This window comes from Brienomyrus brachyistius, chromosome 5, assembly GCF_023856365.1.
Source record: "Brienomyrus brachyistius isolate T26 chromosome 5, BBRACH_0.4, whole genome shotgun sequence".
NCBI classification, from domain to species: domain Eukaryota; kingdom Metazoa; phylum Chordata; class Actinopteri; order Osteoglossiformes; family Mormyridae; genus Brienomyrus; species Brienomyrus brachyistius.
Genome location: NC_064537.1, coordinates 31,863,168 through 31,887,085, shown reverse-complemented (window position 1 = coordinate 31,887,085; position 23,918 = coordinate 31,863,168). Strand labels below are relative to the sequence as shown.

Here is a 23,918-nt window from a genome sequence, read left to right as displayed (position 1 = left end):
AAACACTGAAAATTTGGACTTAAGGAATGTACTATACTTAGGTGCATTTATTTTTAATGTGTTTTCCTGAGCAGAAAACGGCTTTGTATGTAGTAAAGCCATAATTTGCTTTTTTAACATTTCTTTCTTGCTTTATGAGCATCGTGTGTCTTTGTGTGTGTAACAATACAGCGATTAATTCCGGTAATAAAGATATAATGTATATCTAGAGGGAGATGATATTTGTATTGCACATATATTATCAGAAAATTGTACAATAATAATTCATATTTTATTGTTTGAGGAAGCCCTTAATGTGGTTGAGTTTCCCGTTTGCAAATTTAAGTTTTCTTGGTGTTATTTTCGTACTTTATTTTTAAAAATCCGCAGTATTCCCATCCTCATCTAATAAGTTTCCATCACAAGGTAAAAAGGGGCTGTGCTTTTCAGATTACGAGAAGTCTGTGTCACGCCATCCAATCAGATGTTCTGTAACCCTCCTCATGTCCTGCATCACTAGCTGCCCGACCAGTGTGGAGTCTCCACTCTCCCTCCCATTCCCCACTACCCCCACCCCACACCCACTATTTTCCGGAAATTGATTGGAAAGTTTTCTGGTTATCCTTGTGTGTTATTGATTTAGCAGGGTATCAGAGGGGATCTGATACCCTTTGTTTCAGTGCTCCAGTCGCCCACAATCAGCACAATGCTCCATCTGCAGGATCCAATGACTGCAGCTACAGCTTCAATATGGGCTCTAACTGGCTCGCTGATTTACGAGAAGCAACATGCATCTTTTTTTTTTCCGGCAGGATCCAAAGTATAAAATGAAAGGACCAACAATGAAACCTTTGTTTTATTTCTAATGTTCAGCTTAAAAAAAAACCTTACTGGGAGAATTCAGTACTCTCACAATTTAAGGGTAAAAAAAACACTTTTCAGCTCACTTTTCAGCTTCTGTGTTTTGTGATGTAATGCTGTTCTCAGATATAATTTTCGAAGCATGATAATGTCGTCCTTGTGTTGTTACACGGCATGCTATTTGTATTAGTCATAATAACGGCCCTGAGGATATCTGACTGTTTTAGACTTTGTCTTTATCAGGCCACATAACCCCGATAGCATAGCCGCAGCATAAATCAGGGCTCACTGCCATTCAGACGTCGTTAGTCTGTTCTGCTCATGTTTTTTTTGTTTGTTTTGTTTTTATACTTTTTACGTTTGTAAATTCAAAACCAGGCTAATATTTAACTGAATGACTGTCAGCACTTTCTGCAGTCTCCCTATAATTCCCATAGGCTAATACTAAGATGCAGATTCACAGCAGTGACAAAGTAACTTGCCTGTACTTTTTCTCCTCCCTCTGCAGATTTGAGTTCCAACTTCATTCCATTTGATGATGAGGAGGAAGATGGAGAATGTGAAGTCGAAGACACCTATGATGACATTGAAACCACTAACAGCCAAGGGACGGCACGCCCAGTGCTGCATCCCAGCATACACTCTGCGAGCAGCCAGGAGGACTGGAAGAGCAGCAGGCTGGGGGATGATGAGGATGAGGAGGACGACATCTATGAGGTGCTTCCAGGTAATGGCCACCCTTTGAGAATAATAGCAATACCAGATAAAAATTGACCCTTTCAAATGCTACCTTTTCTTGGAAATTTCCACCCATCTTGGGTAACTTCAAATAAGCGTAACCTACCCAAGCTCATTCAGAAAAATGGCTATGTGGAGAGATTATGGGGGCTCACCCCCTGTAATACGAAAGGTGGAGCTCAGGTGCGGTGGCACATGGGCAGCAAGCATTAGAAGGAGGGGCCCAGTTGGCTTTGACCTTGGCAATGGAGCCCAAGCTAGTTTGGGAGATAGAAAGATATTCAGGGTGGAGTCTCTCCTGCCGTGAAATTCCAAGCTGAGGCCGGTGCAGCTTGAGAGTTTTCTGGTGGCAAAGAGCATGACCTGTATGTGACTGCAGGTCGCTAAAAGGATAAAAGGACTTTGGTTAGTGCGTATGCACCAAAAAATCCTGCACTTCAGCTAGACTGTTGAATCGTTATAAGATTTCTGTGAAGCTATGGGTTGTCCATAATAAGCACCATGTTCAAACACAAGGATGTTCTGTGATAAACGTTATAGTCAGATAGTGTCATCTGTCTTGAATCCGTGTGTTTTGGACAGAGCTATTAACCAAGCACCACTTAGTGGTGAGGTGGTTTCAGCAGGCAGTGGTATGATGGACTGGGAAGACCCAGGTGAGCCGTCAGGGTTTGCTGGGAACATCTGGCTGAAGCCATCAGCTGACACCTCTGGAAAATCCTCTCCCATGTGCAGAGACGCTGAGTCTGAATGGACCATGTTCAAAACCTCAATCGCTGCAACAGCTGCAAAGAGCTATGACCAGGAGGCAGTCAGAGCCTGTTATGGCAGTTACACTAGGACCCCTGCTAGACACCTGCGGTGAGGGAAGCTGTCAAGCTGGAGAAGGAGGCCTTCAGGGCAATGTTTGCATGGGGGTCTCCTGAGACAGCTGAAAGATACTGATGGTCAGAAAGGCTTCTAAAAAGGCAGTCCAAGGGGGGAACTCTCAAACATGGAAGGGGTTTGGAGGGGCTATGGAAAGAGACTATCAGGAAGCCCCAGCAATGTTCTGGCAACCCGTTTGATGCATCAGGAAGGGGAGACAGAGCCTCGCTCCTTTGGGGTGGTCAGCTGTCACTGTAGTTGAAACCATTATGGTGGTCTATACTGGAAAAGCTGCAGTGATAAATGAAATCTATCCAGATGTTGAAAGCAATTAGCATTGCTAGGGTAATATAATTAATGGGCAATATAATCAATGTTGCATGAAAGCCAGCTAGAGTGGTGGTCCCTGTTTTTAAGAAAGGGGACCAGAGGCAGGGAAAAGAACAAGTAAGGAAAAGAACACTCCTTGGCGTGTCAAAGTCAAGTCTCGAGTTATGTGCAAGTCGAGTCAAAGTCTTTCCATGATTTTTGCTGTCTGGTCACAAGTCATCAAACTTGTGACTCAAGTCCGAGTTGAGTTGTGAGGTCCCTACCTATGTTAGCAATTAAAATTTACAGCAGCAAAAATCCACAGCTTGTTGTAGGTTAAGTCCTTCATAAACAGAGATTGGTTGAAAAGACCAGTGATGCATGTTTCCAACAAACTATTTCAGGAGACTTTGCATTCAATGAAATGAAAATGCAGACAGCAGAGAATTAACATACACTGAAATTGTAAAATTAACGTTATCATATCCGGGGGGGCTTAAACCTCAAATCTTCTCAGGTTATAAGGTCCAAGTAGGTTCCAAGTCTCAAGTTACCTGCCTCCAAGTCAAGTCCAAGTCTTTCCATCAGTTTTGCTGAGTCGAGGTACAAGTCATAAAATTTGTGACTTGAGTCTGAGTCAAGTTGCAAGTCAATGACTCGAGTCCCCACCTCTGACCAGAGGATGTATTCCAACTATGGAGGAATTACACTTCTCTGGCCATTCTTTAGCAAAACCCATGTCAGAGTACTAGAGGGGTGGTTGAAACCTAAATTTGACCATTTGTGTGAGGGTTCATGTAATATGCTAACACAGCCTACATGTGCTTTGTAGATTGAGTAGAAAGACCATCACCAAATGCCCCAAACATACTGTGTGAAGTGTTGCATGAATATATGAGGCACCAGGGCTGCTACTGCATGCTATTCAGTCTCTAAAAGCAGAAGGAGTTGTTTGCATACTTGGAATTAAATTTGAAGCCATATGGAATGGGACTGGCTCCCGTCAAGTGTGTGTCTTGTCTCCAGTCTTGTATGAGATTTTCAAAAACAAGATATCATATAGTACACTATATGCCACAGGTGTATAAAATCAAGCACCTAGCCATGTAGTCAGATTTACAAACATTTAAAACATTGTTCCTCTGGGTGTAATGGCCAGATGTCTCAATACTTTTGTCCAAACCAAATAGTGTAGCTGTGGATGGAAGGCTGTCTGCTATGAGGGTTAGAAGTGAGATCCCTGCTAGTTGTAGATGATATTCCACTTTTGATCTCATCCAATTAGGGCCTACAGCACTTTGATGCTGAAAGTAAAATGGCAGATATGAGAATCAGTTACTCTAAATCCAAGACTGTGGTTCTTTCTCAGAAAAGACTGGATTAATCTCTTCAGGTTGACGGTGGATTTTAACTACTTTGAGATCTTGAGGACAAGTGTTTGAAAGAGGGTACGTGACAATGATAGGCAGATTATTTCAGCAAAATACTAGAGTAAAATTAAAAACACTTTTTTAGCATTTTATAATTTTTTACATTTTTTTTATCCAGTACAATATGAAAACCAGTTGCAAGGCTTCCTCAGCATCATTTTAAATTTTTGTTGCTACTAGTGTCTGATGTGGTATAACATGATTCTTAACTAGAAATGTATTCATGTGATCTATATTCATGGGAAGATCATTCATTTATTTTTGGTCATCCATTTTCAACAATCATACATCTAAATATGTTTCCACATAGCAAAAGGCAAGATACACTTCCCATGTAATATAGAACACAGATATATAGGCATATTTATTCACACTGCCACAAAGTAAGGCCAGTTCAAAGTCTTTTTAAGCTCTCCAGTTTCCTTTGTGCAGTGCACTGCCATTCTAAGCCAGAGTTGGATATAAGGACAGAAATCATAATGAAAATGTTTCCATGTTTCCCATCAATCAGCTGGTTTGTAACTCAAAAAAACAATGATATAGCTATATCTTAATGCATCTTGCGCTCAAATAAAACTTTTTTTTCATTATCGTGTGAAATATGGTTGTTGAGAGGAGCGGTTATTAGCTGAAATGTGGTTTTGTTAGACAAGAAAAAATCTTTCAAAAGTTCTATAAGAATGAAAGGAAAAGCATTACTGTTATTCATGCTATTCTTAGCATTTGTTTTCAAGAAAGGTAAAGGAAATATATATATTTTATATTAGATTTTGTTGCCCTTAAAACAATATGCTTAATGAATGAAAATAATATAAGATAGATAACATGAGATTTACTTTATTGATCCCAGTGGGAAATTCTTGGGGAGGGGGATGTTGATAGGAAGGTGAACGTATTGGCTGATTTTTTTTTAAGGTTTAAATACTATGTGTGTTTGTTTTTAGGGGAAAAAAATAATTGCTCATAGATTTTGGGTCATTGTTCCAAAAAGTAAATATAATTTTTTGTATTTCCCAGCTGCTGTCCTCATGTACTTTACATTCTTGGCTAAGAATAATATACTTCTTCAACGTCGCATGGCAGTGCATGTGCATTATGCTGTTAGCCCTTGCACAGCAAATGACACATAGATCATAATTTAACTTCAAGGACATTTACTGCCACACTTCGTGATAATCATAGCTCCGGTGCGGTAAGTATGTCAGAGCAGTCACCAGTCAGGGATTCCTTTCACAATATAAACATGTTTCCCCTATTAATGACAGAAACAATCGATCTTGAACAGAACTAAGGCAAGTGAAAAGAAAATATACACAAGAAAATTCGGTCTAGAGGAGAACGACCAAAAGGTTTTTCGAGAAGGTGAACAGAGTGACTTTGGTGAGCTCCGTTTTTTACCCTCCCTAAGTACATTATATATATAGCGCAAGCTGTAGTTTCTAGGAGTGAGTGTATTTATTATCTGTACCACAGTTAATAAAATTGGAAGAGCTAGAGTGCATGATTCTTGTGAGCTGTCATTTTGCTCCTCTAAGCCATATGAGAAGCGAGAAAAGCCACTGGGCCACAAATGGTGTATCAGGTGATACCTTCTGTATTATATTCTTACTCTTGCTCTTCCTGTCACCACGCGGTTCCATGCCTCTCCCTCTCTAGAAATGCTACATTTGCGTGACTTTGCATATTGTTTCTCCTCTCACCCTTCATTTTATACGTTCACCCTCTAGCTTAAGTCAAAGCTTACATATCGTGAGCAGTAATAATAGCATCTACACTATAGGAGTAAGACTAACTGGTCTTGATATTGTAAGTATCTGTCACATAATCTCATAGCACATTTCACAGCATGTTTAATTCTATACTCTTAAATACCGGAGAACAATAATACAGCAAATAATATGGAAATATGAACGTCCCTGCGCCGTTTTCTTCTGAATACTCAAAAACCCAAGAAAATAAGCAGGATTTCTCCCATCTGTTGTCCATGTGGACAACTGCTGTAGCCACTTAGGCTGTAACTTAGGCATAAATTCCCCACGATTTTCTGAAAACTTGAAATATGATGACTTCAGGGTTGAAGATAATGACATTCCGATTCCATTGTTAACCGATGCATATATTTTCTCCATCAGAAAGACAAAACTCTGTTCCTCTGACACTGAATGCTGTGACAGTGACCAGATTTCAGGGGCCACCCAACGTGACATTACTGCATGACTGGCGGTGGCACAGGCATAAATGCAGGATAATTACTGCTTGTCCGAATGTCCAAGCAAATATGCTCTGCTGGCTACACTAACAAAAGTGATGTTTGTGGACAGACATCTGGGTCTGGTCCATGTTTGTTATCTGCACAAGTTTTACATAGAGTTTTAGCAGAGTTCATCATTTACACCATTACAGTAAAAGTTTGTGTACTCGCAGATATTATTGTTATCATTATTCAGAGAAGGATCCGTATTTCAAAACACTGTATCCAGCAGAGACAACTTCTGTGTTCACAATACAGTAATTAATGCCCTGTATTAGTTTAAACCTATATAATGAAAATGTAGTGTTACAGTAAATCTGTTATTGTGCAGTGTGTTAAGGTAATCAATGCTATCTGTTAACATAATGAAATTATGTTGTACCTCAGCAGGCATGCAGAATGGATTGTAACACTTTAAACCTGATTATCTTCATATTACAGGGACTTTTCAGTACATTGTCTACAGATTACCATGTGTTTGACACCAAAAACGGGGAAGTCAGAATTTGTAAAATATGTCACCGAATGAGAGGTTTGTAATGAAGTGGGTTGCTTTTAGCCTTTTAATCTAATGAGACAATTACCTAGTTTTATTATTATTATACGCAAGTAAATTATATAAGTTCCTGGAATTAAACAGTGATAAGGTCTAGGTAGAGAGGAGGAAGTCAAACCTAATGGCGGGTTAATAGATAACATTATGCGAAGGCGTGAACAAATTTAGTGAGACAGATAGAGGCTTGGATTGTTAAACTGCAGTGTTTTGAATGTCCCAAAGTGCTGCATTACAATGGAATTGCAATTGAAAGAGACCCTGAAGGGTCCAACGCAGAATCCACCATTCATATTTTTCTTCACCCCATGCAAAGTGGCATTTTTTATTATGCAAATTTCCCAAAATTAATTTCACAGGCATTCATAATTTAATGAAGTTTTAAAAAACATACAGCCAGTAGAAAAAAAAAAAAAACATTTTCCAGGTGATAAATTTTTCCAATTTTCCGAGACAAGTACATAAACTGGTTCAATTATGAGGGGAATCTGGAAATGAGGTAGTCTAAAAGGCAAACAGCAGCGCTGCTGATGGGTAATTTTATTGAGTGGAAAATTGAATCAAATTGCTGTATTGAAACATTTTGGCTGCGGTTTTCCTCCTGCAGCTTCTAAGGTTTGGCGCTGCAGCCAGATGTCTGAACGGCCCGCTGACCAAAATCCGTCGTACAGTGCACCAAAATGCCTCAGCTTCATTTCTGCTATTTATCTCAAATAAAATAGGATAGATCTGTTTCTTCTGTCTGTGCTATTGAGGCACTGAGCATGGTTACTGCCAGTGCTGATCTATTCTGCCTTCTACCGGCTACATTATGGCTACAGTACGGGAGCTTGTGGTATGGAAACAGAGCATAAAATAGCTACTCAAGACATATGAATCCAGTGAAACCAAGATGCATGAATAAAAATGTGGTATATAAGTATAGGAGTTAAACATGCATCATAAATGATGGGTTTGCAGTGAGCTGGTCTCATTACTGCGGCCCTGTGCTGCAGGCTCTTCTCATGTCGGTTATGCTGATCTTTATTATGGAAGCATTAGTCTATAGTCAAGTGTTTTTATCTTACCGAATAGTTTGTTTATAGAAGTTCATGCAGCTGAATAACAGGACAGACTCAAAGCCAGTGAAGAAGACTAATAGAGGAGCTCAGTGGGGTAGTTCTCTATCACTGAGAAGTTAACGTGCATCTAACACCTGCAGTAACATACTCCAATATATTAACTGCTCCAGTACAACACAGTGAGCATCACACAGCAGTCATTGATTTTATACTGAATTATGTGGTAATTACTAACAGAAATGGTCGTTTTCTTGAAGAGGAGTATTACTTTTTGTTTTACTTATGTACTGTGAAGAACAGAATAAATCAACTGTATATCGAACAGTAAGAAAAATGAACTGGACTGAGATTATTCTAATTTGCCCGATGCTGTGGAGCACTTGCATTTGTCAGCAAATTAACTTCCAATACAAAATCAATAGAGGATCGATGTCTGCAGTTTCTGGAGTTGTGGCAACATCAGGCATAGCTTTTTCTTATTACATTAGGCAACTCACAATACCCTTCGACTGCTGAACTGTGGATTGAAAATAATTAACATTGCTCGCACTCAAAAATGTAACTGTATGTATGTAAACGTAAAAATGAAATTCATTTAATTCATGAATTTCTTATACCAAGCTGGTATCCCTTGAATAGTCAGTCCTGTTAAATATGTTAAGCAGGAATTGCTTGAAATGATAAGCTAATTCTATTATATATATCTTTTCAATCCAGGTTTAATCATCACAATTATCATTGAAATACCAACAAAATTCCAATTGATATACTGCTAGCTATCATGGATGTTTGTAAATGCCTTTTGCTATTTATTGGTGGTATTAGCTGAAAGATAATTGTTATCCTGCTTAATATTTACATATGAGCATTTATTGTCATGTGTTGACATTTGTTTTCTTTATTTTTGTTATGTGAAAAGCACTTGAATGATCACAATGTACGAAAGGTGTTACATAATGCTGTTATATAAATACACTTGCCTTACCTTTAACTTGTGGTAAATAGCAAAGGACTAGACTATAGTCATCTAATATAGTATATGTTGTGTGTGTTAGCACATGACAATCATAATTTAATTTGATTCATTGTATATGAAAATAGTTGCAATTGGCCTTTGTGAAATAATTGAAACCCACTGAATTTACTTATATCTTTTTATTTCATGAGATATTTTTGTGTTAATATCGGTTTTTCAGTTTTATTAAGGGAACTGTCAAAAGAATTTTAGATACTGCGGACTGAAATTTAGGCAGAGATTGCAGTTAAAACAAAGTCCCTAAGCTCCTTTGTTGCCATCTTTCATCATGTTACGATGTCATTACAGAGACAGGATTTAATTAAGAATGTGCTGTTACATGAAACATGCAGCTCATCACCGGTCATATTCAACAAATGTCTGACAGATTTAAGCGTGTTCCAAAAAATAAAACATCTGTGTTTTCTTTTTGTGCTCTGCGTTGAACATAGTGGAGTTTTTCATTCCCTGTTTTGTTAAATTAGATATTTTCAGCATCAATGGCCGTCTCGCACACTCCGGCACTTTTGTCTTGTTACCGAAAGAAAACAGAATTGACAATGTGATAAATCTCCATTAAAGCCACCGGCATCATAAAGTGACTTTGAAACTTCATGTCAGTGGAATGGCAGAAGAAAAACGATGAGCTTAGCGCAGGTGAGTCGTCTTAGGAGAAGGTTAGATTCAGGAATGGGAAAATGGTGTGTAGAAGGACGGGGCATGTAGAGTGATCGTCAACACAGTGCAGTAAAAACATGGGTGTGACTCCGGCACTCGGCAGCAGTCCGAATTTGCGTACAGTTGCATGCATTGTGGGTGAACTGGTACGCTGCTTTTTCTGCTACTGTTCCTGGAAACTGTACGGTTAGACATATAGGGTTGCGGAGGAGATGCTTTATCGGCAAGCTGACAACAGCAGGATGGATGTGGGAGCACGACCAGATGGGTATCGCTGTCAGCTCCAAGAGCGCACCGTGCCACGCCTGTAATCAGAGTCCCCCTGGCCAGATATACTAGACTGTGCTCCCACAGAGCATCATGCACAATACTGAGCTGACAGCAGTGAGAGCAGCTGTGTGGAACGCTGATTAGTGCAGTGGATTGGAGACAAGCAGACTGTGTGTCCAAATCCCAGACCGGTGCAATTGTCTGCTGGAGCCAATTTATCATTTTAAAGGGAGCAAAGAATGGACTTAGGTTGCTCACCCCAGCAGAAAGATTACAATTATGCAGATTAAAGAAAAGGCTGGTCGCATTTTGCAGGACTGTTTCGCTTACGCTGTATCCACAGGCAGCCGAATAGGTACAGGCATCTCAGGTCTGGAGTCAGATTAAGCGATTTGTATTCCAGGTCACTCTCCCTGAAATGTGCATGGTAAGGGTGTCTTTGCAGATCTTAATCATAAATTTCATATAAGCATTTGTTGCAGTTGATAGGGGAAATAAAAAAGGGAAGATACCAAGATTTTCGGTTACATTTTCAGAAGGTACTATTGAGTTATGATATTCTAGCAAGATGGACTTTTCTTTTGAGTGATATATCATGGAGATTAATGCAGGGGAAAATGTATCCTGTATTACCTGTGGACAACCTGTTTTAAATATATATTCACCCTAAATGAAGGAGCTATTAATTCAAAAAACCAAAACGGGTAAAGGGAAATGCAGAAGGAGCTCAGGCCTCAGAACATGTGGAATTCACTTTGTCTCCCCACAGACTTCTTCTTATCAAATTGGCAGGCTGTGCTGCAGTTCTAACAAAATATAGCTAATAACTGAATATTAAAGCGTCACAGTATTATATAAAGTGCTGATGTGCAAATGAAATAGCATTAATATCTGAAAATTACACACACACACACACACACACACATATATGTGACATATATATATATATATATATATATATATAGAGCTTAGAACGAAAAACACAATTTAACATTACAATATGTGCAAATTAAGAGTAACACAATAAAAACTAGTAATAATTTCTTCTGTTTTCTAAAAAGTTACTGATATCTAGTTGGAAGGCCTGAACACCGCTTCAGTTCCCAAACTTCTCCTCAGGGGCACCTCAGCCGCGCCATGATTTTGTTCAGTTTCACTAACTGCTCAATTAAATAATTAAATATATTGGTTTAAAAAGTCAGTGAGAGATTGACTAGCTGTATGAGGTGTGCTAGTGGCCAAGTCAAAAAATACATGGCTGCACTGGACGGTCGCTGCAAATACTAGGTTGATTTTAGCAGAGGTTCTGAAATGGCTAAGCTGACACACTTTGACAGGCACAATATCATAATTTTACAGCAACACGAGGATAATCTAAACATCATTTTCTTTACCTGCCTAAGACTTTTGCACAGTACTATATATATATATATATATATATGACCTTAAAATGTTTTTATTTTTGCATATTCCATTACGTATACAGAGAGAGAGAGAGAGAGAGAGAGAGAGATGTGTATATACACATACACATTATAATATTATTATCATTATCATTATTATTAGTAGTATGTTATATCCTTAGCCCAACATCCACATATCATATGTGTTTGCAAAGTGTGTTTTAATACGTTTACATGTGTTTAAAGCATGTGGGAGGGGCTTAAACTATAAAAAAATGTTTATTTATATGGTCTTTCTATATCATGGATTTTCACCTATCTGTCTGTAATGTAACTTCCACTGTATTTTTCGCTCGACCACTGGCACTCCGTATTTGGGTATTGAATATCTAATTAAGGTATTTAACTAGTTTAATCAATGAATTAATTGAGCTGGTACTGAAATTTACTGAATACTAGGGAACTGAAACAGTGCTGTTCTAGCCATCCAACAAAATGATCCGGAACTCTTTTGAGAACAGAAGAAATTCTTAGATTTTAATTTCGTCACTGTTCATTTGCATATGTTCTAATGTTAAATTGTATTTTTTTTTCTGGGCAAATATCTACTTAAAAATAGCTTCAAACATTTTCTTTGACTGCGTAAGACTTTTGCACACTACTGTATATGGAGTAGCCCCTTGTTTAAATGATGAGAGTTGGAGTGATATTGATCATTATGCTTTATATTTTAATTCTTAACTGTTGTGTAATTACAGTTAGAATTGCTGTGGATATGTATGACTTAGTTCAAACAGGGCCCAGTCCGCTCCCTCTCAAACATCTCAGTCCTACAGGAAGCATGCAAGCACTTTCACAAATTTCTCAAAATCAATGCTAATACTGTCAGTTTCTCTCACGGTGCCACTTAGGGAATGAAGCCCTAGAACTGATTCTCTGAAGAAGGTCCCATCGCACACGGGTGCCTCCCTATAGGATTTACTGCATGTGTCATTATGCTTCTGTATGTTTACGCATTTGTATATATGCAAGTGTGTGAAGTCATACTCACTGAAACAATAACTGAAAAACTAGTAACTGAGCAGTAATGATGCCCAAATTCTATCTTGCCCCCTGCTTATGTTTGACACCTGCCTGCACTTTGCATTGCTGTTCAGACTCTTGTGTTGGGAGTTCATCCTTTTTCGCTGACATCACTGAAAAATGAAGGCAGGTTATGTTCTCATTGATGAGTGGCTGCCATCATTTCGAAGAAGTTAAATGTTGCTATGATTCATCTTAACGTTTTATTCTCTCTCATATAATGTGTTGGCTTCCTGTTTTACAGAGGATGACTTCCCCGATCCGTTGGATGACACTGGAGAAAAGGCCTCAAAATCAGGTCAGAACGATAGTATTGTAGCGTGAACCATGCACAACTCAGTAATGTATAGAAATGTTTTAAATAATCATAATCGTAATCATCACTTTTATTAATCCCCGTGGGGAAATTGTCGTGAAAAATATAAATTCAGCTAAAGTATTTCCTTTACACACTTTGAAGAACTCAACATGTAGAACCTCCAATATCCAATCCTCATGCTGCTTCTTGTTACACGTACAGTCTACTGTCCTTTATAAAATTACAGCCGTACCCGAATAGACTTCCAGCGACGCACGATGAGAGATGCTGGCTGAGATGTACTGTTATTGATTCCATGTGTGGATGAGAAGGAACACGCAGCTTGTGTCTCTGAATCCCCTTGGCGTTGTTTATGTTCAGAGTCTCTGACGAGGTCAGCTGTGAGCAGCAGGAGCTAATTAACAAAACATTTAGGGGATGTTCAATAGTCAGTAAAATTGCAAACTAATTTAACTATAGTTTAACTGAATTTTAATTAGCATAATTCAACATTTTTGTAGCTGTATTGTTAAGCTTTATAAAAACCATTTGTAACCATTAAATATTTTTGGGAATAAAAAAAAAAAAACTGGCAGTTTTAGCACATTTTAAATTATACAGTATGTAAATATCAGATCTTTAGCAATTATCAGTGTTAATAACTAGGGCTTCCCATGCACATATTTCAGTTCAGTGTCACCAACATATTTTCTTAAAAAATTTCAAACCACTTGTTTATCATTTAGTTGTGCTTGTCATCTCAGCATAGTCAATGTTATCTAGTTAATCAGTTAAGCATATGAAAATAACTAAGGTTTTTATTCACATTCTGTATTCATATGTGTTCGATTCTACTGATGTAAATTAAATGTAAGTACATTACATTTTATCTACTTAAAAGTATCCATAGCTGATTTATATATTTATATATATATATATACACACACACATACACACACACACACATATATATGAATTCACAATGAAAATTACCAGTTCTGGCCTGGTCTTTGAGTTCTTTATGCGAGTTAGCAGTGTGTGATGTGATTTGCGTTGATCAAGTTCCTTAGCTGTATTATAATTTGCGTTGTCCTTCCAATCTCTGCCTCCTTAGCTGTGTAGTCAAAGCTGCATTCAGCTGAACAATATAAGCAAGAAAGTTGTAGCTCATGGTATGATGAATGGATGCCAGACTTCAACTGCTTCTTATCTTATACAGTGTATCTCATATATCTTCAAATGTTATTGAAATATAACCCGAATTATACAGCTGGCAACCTTACAAGGCAGGGCAAACCAACAAGAAAACAATACACAGCCCACCTAAATTTAATGTGTTTCTGCAGCTTGTTGGAATTTGCTTATTGTGATCTGCTTAGAACAAGGGTAGGAGCGGGTGAAAACAAGCCACCTTTTTGTGCGTAACCGAGACCAGGAAACGTGAAGGCCGTTAATATGTTGTTTGTTGTGGCGGCAGGAACAGAGAGACAGGAATCACCTGCTACTCTGGAGAGAGAGGAAACAGCAGCTTCCTTCAGCCAGAGAGGATGAAAGGCACTTCGGTGGACAGTTTTAATTTACTGTCAGCTTGGAACCCTGTCCTTTACCTGGAATTAATTGTGCCCTTTGACTCTGAGCTGCTGTGTTTACTTAGCAGAGGGCAGCATGGAAAGGGAAAGGCCTAGCCAAAAAAAATAAAGTCCAATATGTTTAATGTAGTCGGTACAGAAACTTTGAAGAATCAGCCTCGTGGTTTTGTGTAAATATGGAAGCCTGAACTGTGTTTTACTGCGACTCGTAACAGTGAACAATGAAAGTGTTTTTGGAAATAAAATGAAAGAACTTTTTACTGTTTTGAGTGTGTCTGTACGTGGCTTTAATGGATGTTTAGGGAATCGCAGAAGCCTTTTAACTGGTCTCTCAGCGCACATAAGGTGTAAAGTCGTACTGTAGCACATGCCAGTCTCTCATGGGCTTATTAAAAATGTCAGCAGGTCAACGCTTGTGTTTGGAAGTTGCTTCCTGGAGATCCTGTCCTGCTGCATCTGCATAGCTCAAGGTTAAGCGGAGTTCAGCTCAATGGCAGTACAAGCATCAGTATTCTCACTGGAGGACACCGATAGGCTCCAGAGCTATAAAGTTCACCAGATGTCTTTTCTTTCACTCCAGGTAGCGTGTGAACTTTTTAGGGATCTGGCCGTCGTGGTCACATGATTTTTCACATTTTTTTTTACTTTTAGGCTTAGATCATGAAAAGGTTTTGGAAAAGACAACGTTATTATCGTACATCTCTCGACATTGAATAGGTGGTGATGTTTTGATAAAAGCATTGTGAAGACAGTTTTGAGCCAACATTTTATCAGGAAACGAAACTTTTCTTGTTTTAATGAAAGGGTGTTAGGGTTAGGGTTAGGTCTACTTGGAATTTTGGTGTGTGTGAAGTCACATGGTTTAAAATCCACACTTAATTTGTTAGTCTTGTTTTATTACTACAAAGGTTTTTTTTTATGGTAAATGGCAAAATAAAATACGTCCACAGCGTGTTTTTTGTGATGAGAAGGAAGGCATTCATAAAAATGTATGGTCTCCTTTATGAAGTTTTGTGCAGAATCATATTTTATTTATTTAAATGTAAAATATGGGGCCTCGTGGTGAAGCAACCTGTGGTACATGGTACCTGCTGGGCACGCTTGTGTAACTTGGACAGTTTTGTCTACAGAGCTAATGACCCCCAATTCATTGCAGTCAAGTAAGAGACGAGTGACTATTTGCAATGTAAACCTGAAATACCACTGGTCACCAGCAGTGCAGTTAACTCTGGTGCAGTCCGTGCATCTATAACTCAGCACACATGCATAGCCTTTGTGGTCTTGGTAAGTCAGATCAGTGCACCTGCATTTCCCCTCATACGCTTTGATGGCTGTGGGAGGGTGGGGCTCACAGACTGGCCTTGACCCCGTCTTGGAACAAATAAACAATCTGCTCATCATCACCCAGCTCCACACCCCAGTAGACCTGTGCTGTCTTGCACATGCTGATGGGTCACGATGACACAGATTCGTAATGCCATCATCATCAGAGGAATGTTTGGGGAGGATTTGATCATCAGAATCTGCGGAAGAATTTTAGGAAAAGTCATGCTGTCAGTCAGTGCAAATTATGGAAAGCTCAGTACATCTTTGTTTTTCACGAAGAACACAAAGTAAATTACGAAACCACATGAATAACAAAATAAGCTAATTTTTAGTAGTGCGATGGTTGACTTTGGCAGTATTGGTTAATGGGAGGCTTCATGTAGCAGCCTGCAGCTTCACCTTTGAGGAGATCCACTGTTGGGTCTTGGTCCTGGGTGGAGCAACAGGAGCATAAGATCAAGATATAAACTGTGTGGGAGTGGAGAAAGTGTTTGGCAGATACCCTCACAGTTGGAAATATATTCACTTGAAGGATGAAACAGCTGTGTCACTGATTTCTTAATGCCCTTCTGTCAGCTGTCGAACTTAATGCAAGATAAATGGGGGCTCCATGGAAATAAATGCAATATCAGTTAACTGTTCTTATTGGAGTGGAAAGAGTGCATGTCTGTGTCTGCACTTGAAAGAAAGAGAAAGCCTGTGAATTGTCTGCTTTGATAGATATTTGAACTACTGTCTTCGAAATAACAATGGTGGGCAAAGTAATGCCTAATGGGTTATGCTACTAATGAGTAGCTCTTAACACGAGTAGGGACTCATACCATTATATAGGGACATAGTTATCTGTGTCACATCACCGAATTCAGAAACCGTTTTGTACCACGGTCACTAAAAACAACGATTCTCACGCTAACGAACAGCTCATCTTAGTGCTTTTGTTGTCCGCTAAGTGTCATTTACTCTTTCCGCAGTGATCAAAAGGACATGTCTGATCCTTCACCCCACATGCCAGCCATCAGCTGGCTCCACATCTTTTAAGAAATGCAAACACAGGAAGTATATGCCTACCCGCTACATCGCCTTAGATACAAATGGTAAAAATGGTAGTACAATTAAGCGGAATTAGACTTACCCAATTGTTTCCTGTCTGAAAGAATTGTTTCCTGAAAAGTAATTAGCAGAGGCATTTATTATTGAGAGGGTGCTTTGTGGCACGGATGTGTAAATATTTAATATTTACTAATGAGTTTAGTTGGATGCTGAAAGCTGCTCTGTGTAGACTTTACGTCAAAGGGATGTGCTGTCTGTTGCCAGCAGACATAGTGGGTTCTGAAGTGAAAATACCTGCCTCATATTTTATCTAATTAAGAACTTTGTTTTGAAGTAGGTTTACCTCACGCTTGGCTTTGAAATGGGCGCAGGCAGGATATCGTGCGGAAATTCCACAAGCTGCAACCACAATCCTGTACGTTTTATTGAGGAAGGTGCTTCTACTCGATTGTGTCAATAGAGACGGCGACTTAAAAGTTTGTTAACATCCGGTGGAGTTTAAGTGAACTAAACCAGATTAAAATTATCAGAAGCTGATCGCACAAAGCATCATTTATTAAATAAATGGCAGTAAGGGTACTACCCTGAAATATTAGCAAGTTTTGTAGATGTACTGGAATTGTTCATTTAAAAAGCCAGGAATGCTTTTGTTTTGTAAAATATATTTGTATAAATACAAATTAAAAGCTGAAATATGCAGTAAGTAGGCGTGCAGTATTATCGGCTTTTATGCCTACATGTCTTAGTTGACATGTCTGTATCAACTTTACTAAGAAGTTGAATCTGAACATCTCAAACACATCCATCTTTTCAAGTCAAAGCCAGTTGTTTGTTTAGTAATTTGCCTGTCGTTCTCTTGTTACTGGTCTACATTCGTCTTGCATTCGGCTGCTTTTTTGAAGATTCATTCGGACCCCAATAGCCGCTTTTCATAAGCTTCCCCATTGTACCAAGATACAAGTATGAACATTTCTGTAAATTTTGATCAAAGCAAAAGCGCCTTTCATTCACGCAGAAGCTCGTCTTGGTTTTACCAAACAACAGAAACTTTTCTCCATCTGCAAGCTTCAAAGACTTTTGTTTTTTACACCTACACACATCTGTGCCTCCTTCCAGATTTTCTGGGAGTTTCTGCTCTGACACACCATGGGATCTTTGCTGAGGCAGTGGTGCTTCATAGCGTGACCAGAAAGTCCATGTCAAGAAGGACACTTTGAGCTCGGGCAGGATTTGTAAACTACCACTGCAATCAAAAGGACCTGGATTTCACTTAAACACTTAGTCCTTGCTGTGTGCTGATTGGTCAGTCTCCAATAACCCTGCATGTGCCACTAATATTAATGCAAAACAGCTGGTTGAATCTTTCAATCAAGGAAACAAACCATTTACTGAACTATTTAGCTAAGTAGAGGATGATTTTCAGTTTTAAAGTACTTTGTAACACCTGAAGTGGCTCAGCGTGTACCCCCGGGTGTCCTACCTGGTCACTGTAGGACTTCTTCTAAACTATCCTAAAGTACACCCTTCTGTAAATTAATTGAAACAAGTTCAACATATCAACATTTCAATATACATATAATATGATCTCCTTTTTTGGATGTGATTTGGCATAACATCCTACAATTTTAAGCAGTCTTTGATGATCTTGTGGTCCCAGTACTGTACTTGAATTATGCCTGAATAAGCTTATCTTTTGTGGTACCGTCCACTCCACGAAGGCGCTGCTTGCAGATTGGACACAGATTCTTTATAGGGTTTGAATCCAGAAAGTCTCCAGGCCAGTAAAGAACCTCGATTTTCTTCTCCCTGCTTTTGACATGCGGCACAGGCTAGATCATGCTGAACGACGCCTGACCCGTCGGGAAATGTAACAATGATGAAATTTCCTACATATGTAACTACAACCCACTGTAAGCATGACTCATGAAGGCATATTGTCGGCTCTCCGGAATGACACTAAAAATCAGACTGTAGAAAAATTACTACTTGTTTCAATTACTGCAGATCACGAGTATTTCCGACTGTATTGTCAATATTTATTGCACAGTTAATGTTTAACAATTGGGTCTGATCACGTACCCTGAATGTACCATAGTATCTGCCTGTCACAGTGTGTGAGACGTGCTGGTGTCTTTGCAGAGTGGTCGACCGATTATGCCAGTTACTACCAAGGCTTGTGGGACTGCGAGGCCGACGAACCCGATGAGCTGACCTTCCGACGTGGCGACCTCATCCATATTATCAGCAAGGTCAGCGCACGCTCCCTCGCAGCTGAGCACACACTGATGTCTGCCTACTGCCGCACATACACTCATCTCGTGCAGGCCAGAGAAAATCATGAACATAAACAGCACATTAGGCTGAGGGATTTCTTTGTGGCACATCGCCTGTTTGTCTCCCAGTACATGATGTGTATAGTACATAAAAAAGAGCAACCAAATCTACATCTCAAGCAGTTGTTTTTTTTTTTTCTTCCTTTACTTCAGTGCAGGGTTTTGTTATGCTACAGTGGTTTGATTTTAACTCTGTAGATTTTTATCCAAACTGAACTTTTATTTTGACACCCTGCCATGCAGAAAACCTGCCCCCGTCTCTTTTCTGTGGCTGGTGGTGTGGAATGCCCAGCAGCCAAATTTGTAATGGGATTTGTGTACGTTACTGCAGCAGTTTTATGGAAGATAATTGAGTTGTTCACCCAGGCGGAACTCCCTTTGTGTTTATTAAAACATGCAGGTGGATCACTTAAAGGTACAAGGGGCTGCCTTTGTCTCCTCATTTCAGCTATTATCTTTTATTTCTTTTTATGAGTGTGATTTTTTCTTTGTTTACATCTGCCGATCATTGCCTGGAAATCACAGTTCTATACTGTGGTCTTCTTTGTCTTATATCATTATATACACACTTTCCTATTAAACACATATACATATATAATTGTATATGTATCCTTTTGTATACAGTATGTAACAGCTATATAGGGAAATACAGAGTATTACAATGAAACCACATAAAATAGAATCTTGATACTTCTAGCTACTTGCTTATTCAGTAAATGTTTAATGACTATTTGCTATCTCATTGTGTTTAATAACTAGTTACCCAGTTCTGTGCGATTTCAGTGCAGGAATGGATATTTATACACATATTTGGTTCTTTGGGAGGGCTCTTCCATTAAGGAACAAATTTCGGACACCGGCATCCAAACAAACTAAACAGAAAAGAAATGTACAAGGTGCCGTTATGATATTATAACCACAAATTAACATGAAATATACAAGTTTTAGGTAGATAATTTCACATGAAAGTAAGTTTTCATATGAAACAAAGAACAACTGAGCAAAATGTAGACTTTCATTGTGTCATTGTGAGTGTCTGCCGGAGTACGACTCTAGCCAGCTTAATAACATTTGTGTTGCTTTCTTTGAAAATGTTTTCGATCTATATATTCATTTTTAAATGATGATCCTTCAGAATTGGGGAGTGATAAGTGACATTGTATGTAGGGCAGAATGCTGTAGGATTCCAGCTTCGTCCATGTCTACGAGCAACGCTATTTCTGTGATCACTGTCCTTCAGGCCAGAACAATAATCATTATTAAATGATTCTTCAGATTTGGGTATTGCTGTGCGAGACACTGATTTTTAAAATGATTGAGTAGCTTGAAATACGTTCTTCTGACTGGTAAGTTGCTAGAGTGTGAGGTACTCGCATGCGGGATTCTAGCGTCTTCCACAGATGTGGGACACTTGAGTTCCATTAAGGCTTCCAGCCTTAATAGATAAAAGGTTTTTTTTTCTCTCTTCCCCTGCTGGTAAGAGGGCCTGCATTGAAACGCCCCTACATTTCTGTCAGTTAGTCTGTGTGCAGCAGCTGGGCTCGATATCCCTCGATAAATACCAGTGCGTGTGCGCGCACACACACACACACACACACACACACACACACACACACACACACACACACACACACACACGCACACGCACAACTGCATTCACCCACACAAAGTGGGGAAAACAGCAAGATTTTCTCCCCACTTAAAACTGCTCTTTTGTCCGTTATAAAATATTATATATATTATACCTACATTACATTAGTATTTTTATTCATTTTTCTGTCCTTTTTCATAGCTTATGATTAAAGTAACTGTAGGGGAACATCTGTATAATTAGTTGATAACAGACTGCAGCTCGGGGTCAAACGATAGATCTGTTCAGCTCTGCATTACATAAGGGCCTTATAATACCTATAATATCACTATTATTTTGTTATTTTGGGATTGACAGTGTGACAACCTGCCAAAACAATGCAGCGTGAAGAGGAGCCACGCAGGTTACAGCTAAGGCCGGGGCAGTAATGATGACAGGCGAAGATCCCTGACCTCAATGTATTAAATATGGAGCGTCAGCCAAAATTTAAGATAGATTCAAATGACACGTTGAAATAGCTGTAATAAGCCCAGACCCTATAAATTTTCGCTAAAGTGTAGAAGTGCAGAGGAGGGACTGACTACATGTGAACACTAATCATAATGAATGAGCAGCCGGGAAGGGTTCAAGAAGTTAAATCAATGGTGCTAATAAACAGTTTTAAAATGCGTCTGAATTGATGGCTGTCAAGTGGCAAATCAGGCGCAGGATGGAGTGGAAGAAGTCATGGCGTCGTCTGGCCGCACGATGCCGAACATGCAGATTATAAAAAGCTCCCACATTGATCTGTATTGATCACTCGCTTACAGTAAAAAAAAATCCGTCTTTAAAGCTAAACTAAGTACTTGGGAAAGAGCAGAAAAGGTAAAGGATGGCGAGTAGGGTGGGATGTTTCGATAGCTGCGGCGTTCTTTGCGCAGTACTGGGGTAGATGAACAAAGAGATGTGAAGTGCCGAGGCACAGCTGAGATAGAGGGAGGGATGGCGAGGGTGGTGGGCGCCGGGAGAGTGGAGATCATTCTTCAGCTTCACCCTCTTCCCCTTAGTACCTCCCTCTATCATGCACCACATTACAAAGTCTTCTCCACGTCCCAGGGATAAACAAATTGCCCCTCTGAGGCTGATTTCCAGCAAATTAAATCTTCAACACAGTCATCAAGAGGCTGTAGTTCCCTAACGAAAGTGGGTAGCTGCTGTGCATGTGTGTGTGTGTGTGTGTGTGTGTGTGTGTGTCTGTGAGCGGATATACCTATCCTTATGGGGACACAATGTCCCCATAATGTGATAAATATCCATTTTTTTCCCTTATGGGGACCGGTTTCCTTCTATTTTATAAAAATCAGTGACTGCTATGAAAAAACTAAAAAAGCAAAAAAACGTGTATTTTGCTTGGTTACTTATGGTTATGGTTAGGGCAGGGTGGGGGTTAAGGTTGTCATAGTCAGCGTTAGCATTTTTCCCATAGAAGTGAATAAGTGGGCCCCATAAGGACAGGTATACCCTACATGTGTGTGTGTGTGTGTGTGTGTGTGTCTGTATGTGCAGGTTTGTAGCTTATGTATATAATACATTGTGGGGACCAAATGTCCTTACAAAGCGATAAAAAAACTTGTCTTTATTTTGACCTTATGGAGACATCAGTTCCCACAAGGGAAAATCTGTAACTGCAATCAAAAAACTAAAAAGTCCAAAAGTCTTTTATTTTGTGTGGTTCCTTATGGTTAAGGTTAGAGTCGGGGTTAAGGTTGTCATTGTTGCGATTAGGGATTTTCCCATAGAAATGAATGGAACGTCCCCACAAAGATAAGAATACAAAAGTGTGTGTGTGTGTAAATGTGCAAGCGTGTGCTTTCACATCCGTATATGTCCAGGCAAGCCCAAGCAAAACATTCAAATAAATTAAATTAAAAATACAGAAGCCAGGAAGCCTGTGCAGTCGGCTGCATCTTCGTCATTCTCATTCGCAGTCTAGCCCTAGTTAATTCTGCTGAGAGCGGCTGCCGCCGCAGACGAATCTGCTGCATCCCTTTCGCTGAAGCTGCCTCCCCTTCTGCTCTTTTGTACTGCTTAGTACAGTGAAACATGAAATAGGAGTTAATGCCAGCATCCATCTGGCGTCTTAACACCACCTCCCCAATCCCCTGCACTGGCTCCACGCTGGCATTTAGAGAATACATTATTTCCCCTCATAATTAAGAATTTGCTCTCTGAATTGATTAGTTCCTCTTAACAAGCGGAAGCGCTTCCTTTCTGCTCCCAGCCTGGCAACAAAAGATATCAGTGCCCTTATATATGTCGAAAGGTTGTAACTTTTTTCATTATCCAGAAATCTGGGATTTATGTTGGACATCGCGGTCTTAAGCGACTGGACGTGCGGTGTGAGAAGATTCTGCTCATTCTCAGGGCTTCTTTCCATTTCCCAGTTTTTTTAAATCCCTGCTGGGTTCTCAATAGTCAGCCGTCTACAATACACCCCCATACCCTCCTTTTCACTTTTTCTTGAAGCCTTAAGGGATAGATGCTTCTCCCGGACGCGGTCCTGTCGGCTAATGGCGATTTGTCACACCATAGGCTACATGCCGGTGTTCAGGTCAGCTCATACCCACAGGAGATGTGGGCTATCAGTGCTGCAGTCACACAAGCCAAGGTCCCCTATCCCACTTTAAGCCTCTCCCAGCCCCTTGGATAATAATCCACTTATATTCTTCTTCTTAAGATTTCTCTGTTACTCAGACAGGCAACAGCAGGAAGCCCAGTGGAAATGAACACTTGCAATCTGAAAGTTACTGCTGTTGTACCCTTGAGCGAGGTGCTTAACCTGAATTGCTCTAATAAAATTTCCAGCCATATAAATTAATAAAATTGTAAGTAGCTCACAAGCTGAATATAAGTGTCTGAGTGGGAAAGCTGTGGCGGCCAGGGAAACAGAGCAGCCAAGTGCTGGGAATTGTCAGTGGACCGCAGCTCTCTTGAGGGACTGTGGGGGCATGATACAATGAAAGACCTTGGGGTTTAATACAAAAAAAGATCAGTTTTGCCAGGAAAGACAACAACATGAAACATTGATCACGTGAACCATTTGCGGTTCTGGTGATCTGATAATCCCAGAAGCCTGTGCTCTCGGTGTTTCTGCCTGCTGAGCCGTCGTGGAGGCCCAGAACATCTCTGATGCTTAATGTCACTTCATGGAATTATTTCAAATGCCATTTTGGACTCGGTTTATTAATCAGGGT

General features: G+C 39.6%; 1 protein-coding gene and 1 long non-coding RNA gene across 4 annotated transcripts in view; one reads left to right on the top strand and one right to left on the bottom strand.

The window, feature by feature from the left end:
* The window catches only part of skap1 (src kinase associated phosphoprotein 1), a 136,399-nt gene that overhangs the window by 99,314 nt on the left and 13,167 nt on the right, over positions 1 to 23,918 (top strand). Inside the window, exons 9-11 of one of the 2 annotated variants that reach the window (XM_049013650.1) lie at positions 1,349 to 1,567; positions 12,743 to 12,796; positions 18,901 to 19,010. In XM_049013650.1, coding sequence (XP_048869607.1) covers positions 1,349 to 1,567; positions 12,743 to 12,796; positions 18,901 to 19,010 — 383 coding nt within the window. Of the gene's footprint in view, positions 1 to 1,348; positions 1,568 to 12,742; positions 12,797 to 14,273; positions 14,600 to 18,900; positions 19,011 to 23,918 lie in introns of those variants that run through there. The other variant, XM_049013652.1, reaches the window with a different exon arrangement.
* Positions 14,591 to 18,829, bottom strand: LOC125742053 (uncharacterized). Of its 2 annotated transcripts, none has more exons than XR_007397995.1 (4): positions 17,105 to 18,829; positions 16,844 to 16,874; positions 16,111 to 16,141; positions 14,591 to 15,908 (listed from the first exon to the last, which is right to left on the bottom strand). It is a non-coding gene; the product is annotated as an uncharacterized LOC125742053 (long non-coding RNA). The 2 variants fall into 2 exon arrangements; XR_007397996.1 differs by having other exon boundaries at positions 17,856 to 18,829.